This window comes from Bombyx mori, chromosome 9 (assembly GCF_030269925.1).
Source record: "Bombyx mori chromosome 9, ASM3026992v2".
NCBI lineage: Eukaryota > Metazoa > Arthropoda > Insecta > Lepidoptera > Bombycidae > Bombyx > Bombyx mori.
The window spans coordinates 11,819,456-11,831,756 of record NC_085115.1 but is presented as its reverse complement, the minus strand read 5'-3'; the positions used below and the strand labels follow the sequence as shown (position 1 = coordinate 11,831,756).

Below are 12,301 nucleotides of genomic sequence, written 5' to 3'. Positions count from 1 at the left end.
TAAACGATACCTTGACCTTGAAGGAATCGCGACAGAAATAGGCTATCTTGTCTATTGTTGACCGCCTTTACATTATATCTATAACGTCTAAATAAGTGGCCCGTGGGTAGAGTTAAAGTATGTACTTAATTTAAAACAGTAAAACTGAGACATTAAATCTTTTAAGTTCTTTATCAAATCAAAGTTTAATAAACAAATTAAATATTTTGTGATTCGTTCCAATAATGTGGCCATAAAACAATAACGATTACAATTCGTTGCTCGCGATATGGACCCGATTAGAATACATTTTTAATTAAGTAGAAACCAATAATTTTTCACCCACGCATGACACAGCCAATAATAACAGTCTCTACTGTTTGAATAAAATAGTTGTCATTTCAGTAGTTTCTTAATGGTTGTTTTATACAATATCGCAAGAATTTAAATTAAATATATGTTATTATATATATTTTTAGCTTAAGTAATATTCACGCAAACATTTAACATTATACTAACGTATCTTGTTGAACATTTCAATCATACTAAAAATATCCAATTACAGAACATCTTAGAACCCAACAATGAAGAAGATATTATCATATCGTTGTATCCTGCTGTGTTATTTTTTGTGGATCATGTTAAAATGTTTACAAATATAAATTTGCTATTAACGCACGTAGAACCTCTTGAAGTAACTATTCAGTATTTCTTGGACTTGCTGCACGTCTCCCCATCAAGAATTTTATGATAAGCAATGATGTAGCTGTATCCCCATTATTGCCGAATGTCATTGCTCGTTTTTCAATTCAAGCAATAAAATGTTTAATTAAACGAACTCTAATTTTTATTGCATTACATTCCGTTCAGTTCTCGGTGCAAGATTCAAAAGTAGACTTCACTGACGACAAGAGAATCTAGCCAATGACGTGATAGGTCAACAGCTCCTCGAACTTGAAGCCGGCACGCTATTGGCTGAAGCGAGTTCGCGGTTGCGATGCTTTAAAATTGAAACTCAACGGTCGGATGCAGAAACGCGAACTTCACAATCTGACGTTGGACGTTTTAGCATCCTGTTCTCAGCAACTTTAGATCGTTTATTTTTACATTATTGTTTAAACAAAGCTCAGAGATTGTACTTGTACATATTGAATTTTAAATATGAACAAAAATACCTTATTTGTAAATGTATTTGTTTTAAGGTAACGTTGAAAAATCACTCATAGTATTTGACTAAAAGGATTATTTCAACATTAAGCTTAGTTAGCTTACCAAATTGCAGAATCATTTATTTAAATTCAATTCCTTCAACTTGATGGGTATAATGAAAACTAAAACGGCGTAAATATTTATGTGAATAATTGGTATAATAAAGGGTTTATAATAGTGTTAATTGGATTATTTCCAAATTCGATTTTTTCGATCATTCTTTTCGAGTTTTCTTTATCAAACAAAAACTTACGATTATAAGCATAAGATTCAACAACTAAATGGGAACAAAGAGACAAGAAACAAAGGGTCATTTTTCCAAAGCCGTATTATAAAGTCGATGCGATAGTCCCAAGCGTTGCCATTCCTAAGAACCAGTTGGTTCACTCCCTGAGATCAACCTCGAAATCATTTTGAGCTAGCCTTGTGCTATTCTCGCTACTATACTACTCTTTTAACTATACTGTATTTATTTTTGTCCATTTCATTTAATAAACCTTCGTTTAGCTCTGCATACAGGGTGTTACATTTTCATGTTTATTTATATTTCTATATGATTACCATTATTTCAATCAATTCAATGGTATAATCACTCTTAGACGAGGCAAAAAAATTGTTTGAACTTAAAATTGAAACTTTGTAAGTAATTCCCTAAACAAAAATTTTCTTTAAATAAATTAATGAATATCACCTTGTTTGTTTACAAATAATTAACCGTCTTCCTTCACAATAAGCAGTCACTAAACTTACTATAGATGATTTACGTCAAACTTAGATGATTTAACGTCAAAGTTCACTAATATTTATTCGTATCGAATGGATGTCGAAAGCTGATTTTCGATTTTGAATGAGGCGTCTAAAACGGTCTATTGTTCGACAAAGGTCAAGCTTGTCAATACGAGCGGTCGGTGTCTCGTCGATTCTTTGTTATTGTATATCACGAAAATAGTTTGGACTTACTGGTGAGTAGTAGTGGATACGTAAAGTAATGTAATTTAAGCACACCACTTATGCGAGAAAATATATCGAGGGGTGAAAATCTATTTGGTTTTAGCGACATTTCGCTTCATACGCGACATTTATCTTTGTAATTAAAGGTGCGTTTTATTCGGTATTAGTACATTTTTTTGTTATTTTTTTTTGCATTGATGGTTGGACGAGCTCACAGCCTACCTGGTGCTAAGTGGGTACCGGAGGTCATAGACATCTATAACGTAAATGCCGCCACCTACCTTCAGATATAAGTTCTAAGGTCTCAGTATAGTTACAACGGCTGCCCCACCCTACAAACCGAAATACATTACTGCTTCACGGCTGAAATAGGCAGGGTCGTGCATGGTACCTGCTTGTGCGGAATCACAAGAGGTCCTACCACCAGTAATTACGCAAATTATGATTTTGAGGGGTTTTTTTTTATTGCTTAGGTGGTTGGACGAGCCCACGGCTCACCTAGTGTTAAGCGGTTACCAGAGCCCATAGATATCTACAAAGTAAATGCCGCCACCCACCTTAAGATATTAGTTGTAAAGTCTCAGTATAGTTATAACAGCTGCCCCACCCTTCAAACCGAAATACATTACTGCTTCACGGCAGAAATAGGCAGGGTGGTGTTGGTTTAAAATATTTACATATGTAGATATTACACGCCCAGACCAAGACCAAATAAATTTGTTTGATCAAACGTATGTTTTCCCGATGTGAGAATCGAAGCCACGACTCTCGGCACAATAGTCAGGGTCGCTATCTACTGCACCACCAAATCGGTCAGGTAATGGCCATGGGCTCCGAGAGCCAATGAATGAGGCGATGTCGGTCGTGAGCTCCAGTGAATTAAGTCCGAGTGACGTAATCATAAACCACAATTAGCCATGATACAAATCATATTTTCTGATTTCTTCTAAATCGTGTTTCGCGTGAGGTAGCTTGTGCAACAAAACTATTCAGCTTACTTAAAATTAGGCATTCAAGTTACGTAAAATAACCGTGGTAAGTGAGAGTCGTTCGAAAATGTAGAAGTATTTTTTTTTCCGTTAAAACAAACTCTAATTATAATTTAACGTAGGTAATAAGTAATACTGAAGGTAAATTTTCTTTATATTACACATTTCGAAGCATTATAGTAGCGTGGTCACGTTTATAAAGCCCTTCACAGTAGATTCTTGTGCCCGTCACAATATTCGTAAGCGACAAACATTCATTTTTTTTTATCTTCGCAAGTCGCAGACATACATAAAAGTACATACTTTTATATATCGTGATTTTTAGGTTTTTTTTGCACAGAGAAAGAATTAATAGTATTTTGAAGATGTGTATCTTTGTGAAGATCTCAAACTCAATTCAAACAAACTTCTAGATCTCAAGATACTATTAATTATTTCTGCGTGAAAAGAAACGTAAAAGTCAAGATTTTTTTTTTAAACTTAAGCGTTAGTTAACACTATATTCAAATAACATCCTAGTTGCCCGCGACCACCAAAACTATGAAATCTATTCGAAATATCGTAAACAATGAAACTTAAATAGTAAAAGCGAAATAAAATAGTTTTAATTATGGCATTAATTACTTACTAGTGACGAATGTGTATCGTAGACAGCAAAAGTGACGGAAAGATAGACTGGTCTATCTCAAATTTTAGAATTACTAAATGTTCCTCATTACCTGATGAGAAAGCTGTATACGGAGCAAAAGATAATTTTAAAAAAAAGTAAACGTCATTGTTTTTGTACACACATGCGTCGATCCCGCTTAGCCCATATAAGTAAAGGCGTAATGACTTACCTTCAAGGCGCAAAAAATACAGGACGTGCCAAGACAAGCGTGACCGGTCAACTCGCGGAAACTGCGCCGGAATATATCCAGATGCCACAGCACCTGTCGACAATAAAAACATAAGCATCAATCAAAATATTAACACATGCATTAGCCGGATAATTAATCACAATATCAATTCACACATATTATATTGTACATCTTAGAATACATCATTTTACGTAAGAGTGTCTCATTTTGAAAGGGACTAAATTTAGAAAATTTCTTATTTGTAATTAATAACTAATTTACCATTAGTGCTTCTAAGCTGCAGCGAATTGATTAATTGACTGTTAGTACGGTGCAATATCCCAAAATATATTTTCATTGGTTTGAAAAACAAGCAAACCTTAGCCACCACTAATCACGGAACCCAGCAATATCAGGGGCACATCCAGACTGCTCAGAAAAAAGCTGTGTATAAACAAACTACCCTTCAGTGGTGGGTGGTGTCGTCTGCTTTAGCAGCGGCATGGTGATTTCAAGAGCAGAATGAGTAGTACCTACCCCAACGCAATTGACACAAAAAATTAATATCTTTAAAGATTGTTTGAATAACAAAAATTATTCCGGGAACTTTATTTTGTATGCACGTGGCAACGCGTCAGGTGTTAGCGGCATGTGATGTCGCAAAAAAAAAACAACTCATAAACCCTCTTCCAGGGAGACCGTTAAAAGCTGAACATAGACAATAAGAATATATAATATAAACTGACGCTCCTTATTTGGTATTGAACACTGTGCTAGGGACATTTAAGTAGGTAACGTTTTTTATTTACTCCAGATGATTTGTACATATTTTTTTATATGTTTTTATAAAATCATGCAAACATATATTTGCTTTGTATTCAATGGTCGTTGTACGATGTACTACGTCTACAAATCGCCTAATAACTTATGGATCGGAGAGTGATATAACATGCTATATAAACAGCGAGAAAATGCAGCATACCTAATTAATTATCTTTGAATTACAAATAAACCGGTGACACCAGAGTACGTGTATGTCATTTTTAATACACCGTCATCGCACTTTATTATAGCCTAAAACAGTATGAGCAGTTACGGAAATGGGCTGAGAGCTGACATTTATTTTCAAAAATCATATTCCAATAAAATATTCTGTTAAATCGAATACATACATCCTACACATTTCCTGTCTGTTCACCCACGCGGGATTCTTGCAAAACGTCACCGAGGTCAAAATGTTCTAGTTTTAATAATTCCTTTATAACCGAGTGTCTGAAATATCTGAGACATGCGGTCAGATGGGTGTAGTATAAATTTAGTGCAGAAATACAAAATATTAATTGCCGTTGAAACAAATCGTTCACAAATGGAAATCCGTTTAAAAAAATTGAAAAATAAATAATAGTTTACAAAAACAAAAAAAAAACGCTTTTATAGGAAATCCACCTAAAAAATAGAAAATAAATTTTAATAAATTTGAATTAAAAATAGTGTAAGAAAAAGTTATTTTATTGTAAAAAAGCGTGGGTTGGTTTTCAGGATATTATCAAAATAACCCTTCTACTCATATCTGTTCATAAAATATTTATAATTCTGTGATCAGTGAGCGATACAAGCAATCATTAAAAATAAACAAAATATTTATAACTACTGATACCATGCACCCCACGCTTTTTTGGTACAATAAAATTATTTTTTCTTACACTACTTTTAATTCAAATTTATTAAAATTTATTTTCTATTTTTTAGTTGGATTTTCTATAAAAACATATTTTTAAAAACTTTTTTTAACAATTATTTATTTTTCAATTTTAGTTAAAAAAAAATTTTTTTATTTTTTTTTTAAATTTTGAATTGTCATGTGTCCTTAATAAATATGCTAAATTTTAAGTTCATCCGACGTTTTGAAGGCGGTCAAAATCATGTTCAAAGATTCCGTTATATACTAACATACATACACGTCTGAATCTAATAAAAGCGTATTAAAAACAATGCACGTGTATATGTTACTCGCAACGAATTGTTTTTAATGTTTCAACTCTTCATAAGCTTTGAAATATATTATACCGAACACTGTAATTTCAATTTGTAAGAAACATTGTATTATTATTTTAATTGGTGTAATATTGCACCTTACGATAATTGAAGACTCAGAGCAGCGTGCGGCTACGTCGATCTGTTTTTTGCATGTTTTTTCGGGGCAGGTGCATTCATTCCGTCTTGCAGATGATTCGATAACAATACCTTATTTAATTTAGTAGCAGCATTCATTTCTGCCCGTCCTCTATATACCCTTCACGACTACCTGCTTTTAATGTCAAGGTCTACAATTCGATTTTGCTCACGTTTTTACCGACACGTGTAGTTAATCCATGCATCAACAGTTTCATTCATAAAATCAACGGTCATTTTAAGCTTATTTGAATTTATCAAGATATATTAATTGTACTTGATGTGTACTAGCGTGTACCAAACTATTGTTTTTGTATTAATTACAACATAAATAAATATATTATATTTTTTTACTTTTCCTCTTTACAGTTACTTTTTTTAGACACTTCTCAGTATTTGTGTTTAATTACTATATGAAATAAAATACATTAATATATATATTTAAGAGATAATATATATATTTTAGATTATTTAAGATAAGTTTAAACACGATAGTTAAGATGTTAAGAGGGTTTAGGGATACTAACAATACAACTTTGAAACTTTCAGACAGAGATGAAATACACTTATCAAAAACTTTGTTTTTTTACTTATGCGCGACACTTTAACACTATACTAGAGGTCCCGCAGTAGTCGAAATTCGACTATAATTAATTGGAATTGTAAGTTCATACACTATTATGATTGTATTTTATACTTCTATAATCACAAATTTCGCCAAGACTACACTATAAAAAATATTAATAAAGACAAACAATATTTAATCTATTCTCAATTTGACCACAGACGTCAAGAACAAAAGTTTGACAATAAATAGTATGCATGCGTGTGTGCGTCAAATACATGGTAAGTAGTGTGTGTAATGTTTTCTTTATTGACTTAATGTATATTTTATGCATTATTAAAAAAAAATATTAGCATTGTGCACTTCTTCTCTATATTCTCTCTAAGTGTGGAAAATTTCATACTCCTCCGTCCGCACAATTTTCGTAAAAAGGGATACAAAGTTTTTGCTTCACGTATTAATATATAGATATTATAAAACATGAATATTTCTTATACACTATGTAATGTTGTCTAAGACTTTAGTTGTTTTATCTTTTAATGTAACAAACTAAACAGCCCGGCGATGTCAAGATTAGTAGTAGCACATAGTCGCGTATCAGTAAGAAGGAGTGAAGCATATGGTGATTTTAGTCAGTCACGTCACGAGGATACTGTTAGCTCGCATAAATCTGCACTACGCAGGTAAGTGGCACATTACGCGTAACGGTAATCGTAATTTGCTGTTCGTAAATTTACACTTTAAGTAACACTTAATTTGCCGTCAATTGTTTTACGAATATATTCAATTCTGAATTCTTAGAGCGTATCAGCTCGGGTATCAATCAGGATGTACAAGTGTGTGAAGCCCAGCCTGAAAATTTGGGCTGTGAGCAGTTTTACAGTGGTAGTGCCTCTTGTGAGTCCGCGCGGGTAGGTACCACCACCCTGCCTTTCTCTGCCTTGAAGCAGTAATGCGTTTCGGTTTGAAGGGTGGAGCAGCCGTTGTAACTATATTTGAGACCTTAGAACTTGTATCTCAGGGTGGGTGGCGCGTTAACGTTGTGGATATCTATGGGCTCCAGTAACCGCTTGATACCAGGTGGATTGTGAGCTCGTCCACCCAACTAAACAATAAAAAAAAATGTGAGCAATTTTTTTTTGCTTTATCGATAAATCTTGCGATCGTGGATCACATTACAAATGTTAATAAATAAAAAGAATTACAATAAAAATTTCACATCTTAAACTACGTACATATATAATATATGTACGTAACATGATATACAGCTTATAGTCCTGAAGAAAGAAATTAAAGTCTTCTATTCTACCTATGAAAGATTGGTGTAGATGATAGAGCAGCATATATTAATGAGTAAATCCAGCCCTGAGATCACTTCTAAATAAACAATGGACGGAAAATAATCATTTTAGAGTAAAGAGTAGTATTTAGAATGTAAAATATTCCATCAGATAATAAATCGGTGAAACTACGCTACACAATACGTAAAGTTTTAACACACACACGCACACACACTTTAACACTAAACATACACGCTCACCTTTATAATATGTAAAATACTACGAAAAAGAAGTTTACTTTTACTATTTTACCTTTTTTGTATGAACGTGAGCATTTCGTTGTATTCTGATAAAAGTATCACAAATAAAAACGACAAAGGGTCTGTCCTTGAACAAACAACACAGAAAGTCCGTCTACATTGGTTGTTTGGGTAGAATAGGCTTTGCCTTAGAACATGTTAAGTGACCCTATAGGGAAATATTTACGTAAAGTTGAGTCACAAGAAAAGTCGAATATCCAATTACCCTTTTATTTATGAAAATATTACTGAAAGACATTTTTAAACAGCATTTTTACTTGAAAAATTTTAAAATTCCTTTTTAGTAGGGGTATCCGTCAATTTCATAAATGTTATTCTTTAATTCCAGTTGTTTATTTCTCTGATATCTCCGAACAATTATGAGAAATCAAATCGTATACATATTTACAAATTTATATTTTGTATGTAAAATCTTACTTCACTAATATAGTTAGTATAAAAGTTAAATGAGTTTTTTTCGTAAAACAAATTTTTTCAAGCTTGTGATAAGCAAATGACGTTTCCTGCTAATGTTGTATCTCTAATGTTTCGAAACATGGTAATTTTAGAGAACTTTTTGTGTCAATATTGAACTTGATAAGATTAAGTAGACAGGTGCGAGATAAAGAGGCGCAAATTGAGTACTTATTTTAATATTGTAGTGTACATTTTTAATATGTATATACATAATAAAACGGTAGGCAGCGGCTTTGGCTCTGCCCCTGGCATTGCTGAAGTCCATGGGCGACGGTAACCACTCACCATTAGGTGGTCTGTATGCTCATCTGCCAGCAAGGGCAATAAAAAAATTATTGTCAGTTTTTATAATCTCGTGACAACTGAAGTGGAAGCTAAAGATTAGACTAGTTTAATCACGACAGGTGAACAAATATTCTGAAAATGGAGCGATTTTTCCCCCCTTCCTATTTGCTGTTAGCTTAGCTTAGCTCAGCTACGCCTGGACGGATAGGTGAGCTCACAGGCTCAACCTGAGAGAATTTTCTAACACTAACCCTAGCAAGTGCTACGCAGAATCTACCACCGGATCGGAATCGTGACTCACTAAGAAGATCCCGCGGGAAACTCAATGGGCTCCGTAGACGGATAGATTGGAAAGGAGGGAAATTCTGCGCAAATGCCTCGGAGGAGACTGTTTGTAACAGCATTGAGTCACAATGAGCTGATAAATAGAAAGAAAACACATTGACAATCAAACTAAAACATCAACACACAGAAGTAATCATACGGAAAACGAAGCTTTTTTTTATTGCTTTTATGGGTAGACGGTCTCACAGTCCACGTGGTGCTACCCACCTTCAGATATAAATTCTAAGATCTCAGTATAGTTACAACGATATGCATTACTGCTTCACGACAGAAATAGGCCCTACCACCGGTAAAAAGCTATATTATATTTAAATCACTATTAGTACCTTTTGACTGCAACGTAAGAGCACACCACAAACAAAACGAAAGCCACCATCAATTTGTAATTACTAAATATCTCCCTAACAATTACAACAGCACACGAATCTCTCAAAAGCCGAACAGCACGCGCTCAACAAAAAAGAACCTGATAAATACAGACTACAAAGCGATAGCCAGTTTATTTACCAAGTCAAGTTAACGAGTTCGACCGCCGTTAACGGGACTGGCGGCTACCAGCGAGCTACACATCTATTCACTAAACATAGAATGAAATCTTCAAAGGCGATATCAAGCTATCAAGTTATCAGTGATTTGATAAAATAGGCAGGGCAAATATGTCTATTTCATATAAATAAATGAAGTTTCAAGTATCTGTCTAGGCTTTTGAAATGCATATTTTAAGCTCAAAATCAGTTTAATTAGAAATTTAATGCGGAACAAAATTTTTAGGATATCATTCTATGACTACAATAATGTATAGTATAGAATGACTTGCTCGCTCCGGGCATTTAAATATTGCATAATTGTTACGATAAAATACTCATTGTAAAAATGAATATTTAAAAAAAATGTAATATTAAAAAAAAAAACTAATATTTAAAAAAAAAGACATGGACGGAGGCTAGTTTTTGTGAATTGGCGGTAGTTCTTTTGACGTTTAACAAGTATGTACTTTCATTTATGTTGAATAAAAATTTTTGATTTGATTTGATTTTATTTATAGTTTCATAGGGCTTAACGATCCGGGAATTGTGTACAGAATAACGATTAAGATATCATTTTAGTTATGCTTTTAATGAAGATATAATTTATTAAAAAAATGTTATAATTTAATTTCTTATCATTCACGAATGTTGTCGACCTTAAAAATAATGAATGTTCTTATACGGAAGCGACCAGAAATATGAAAAAAAAATCAGTGGTAAAAATACTCCCGTTGCCCTCCCTACAAAGGGTTAAATACTCAATATTTGAAACTTATGCAATTTGTTATTTGAAACGACTGTTTATTGATCGAATTTGAGTTCTTGATAACGGTACTGTTCAGCTTATTGTTACTACTTAATATCATAAGAGCTGAAATTATTTTGAATGCGTTGTCTGAATTAGTAAAACTCATTAATAAAATAAATAAGATATGTGATTTAAATAATTATTCGATAACTCTACTTTTAGTATTAAAGATAAGGCAATTGAAGAAAATAAACATAGTCTTAATAATAACAAGCAATTTATTAACCCTCAAGTGCCGTGTACTCATCACTATAACCGATTAATACACTTTAACAATTTATAATGGACGCGCAAATTGGACTACTACATTATGAACGTCGCAAAAAAATCACGATTCAACTACCTAAGCGATTCGTTACGAAGTACATTCGTGCATGAGCTCTGTTTACACGTTTTTGTACAAAGAGGGGGAGCATTGAAGCGTCTAAATCATCGAATGCATATTAATTACTATTACGTAAAAGTACAAAACTATTTGACGGATAGTGGCTCGCGTGGGAATACGATCGCACGCTTCTACTCGTAATAAACACTTCACAGTTTTTAATCGAGTTTATTTGACTTTTGTACATTCACCAACTTATTTCTTTCGAATTGACATTCGCATAGATAGCTGTACAAGCTTGTCATGTTAACGGAGCTGTGATGTCTTCGTAGGAGGTTCAGCCCCCGGCCCGAAAAAAAAAACTGTGATGTCAATTTTTCTTCGGTAACCATCCCTAAAAATTTCGACAACTAATGAGAAAATCGTGCGCGAGGTCGCATGTTTGAAACGGGGTCACAGCCCACTGAGCTTCTCGCGGGATCTTCTCAGTGAGTCGCGTTTCCGATCCGGTGGTAGACTCTGCGAAGCACTGCTCATGCTAGGGCCAGTGTTAGCAACACTTCCGGTTTGAGCCCCGTGAGCTCATCTACATGTTAGGGCGAAGCTGAAATAGCCTCTCAAGGCTATCAGCATAGGTAGGAAAAAGAAAAAAAAGAGACGAGGTACCGTTTTATTATTGCCATTGTAGGTTCTGAATAAACAGCATTTACTTTTCAGCTTCACATCAAGGGGAGGCAGGAAGGTGGTTTATGTGTGGATCTACAATAACCTATCAGGAGTAAAAATAGTAAACATGTCTGCTAAAAATGAATTTAGACCGCCAAGCGGAAATGAATTTACATCAAATTATAGACCATGCATTTCCCCTGCTTGTGACGGAAGTGAAGTGACACTCAATTATTGTATTAAATATTCTTAAATAGTGTTTTCTTTTTTAGCATTTCTGTCGTGGCCTACTGGCATCACACTTTTCAATGAAGAAGTCACGATTCACCATGAGTAGAGTCGATGAAATCACACATTAAAAAAAGAAAAAATACATGAATGTATATTGAAATACAAAATAAAACAATTATATAATATTTAAGAGCTGCTCTATCTTATATTTTCTAGCCACTTTTATTATTCTTAGTGTTTTTTTTCTCTTCCACACTAGTAATAACAAAAGAAAAGAGAATATGTAAATACATACGAGTATATGTCAGGTGTCAGCGATTATGGTCAAATTTTGATCTTGGGGCGAACACCATA

The 12,301-nt window shown here is 33.7% G+C and overlaps 1 protein-coding gene across 2 annotated transcripts in view; it reads right to left on the bottom strand.

The window, feature by feature from the left end:
• The window catches only part of LOC101744043 (uncharacterized), a 123,743-nt gene that overhangs the window by 41,241 nt on the left and 70,201 nt on the right, over positions 1–12,301 (bottom strand). For both annotated transcript variants that reach the window (XM_004931082.5, XM_012694723.4), the window contains one exon: positions 3,968–4,060. In XM_004931082.5, the coding sequence (XP_004931139.3) occupies positions 3,968–4,060 (93 nt within the window). The remainder of the gene's footprint in view (positions 1–3,967; positions 4,061–12,301) is intronic.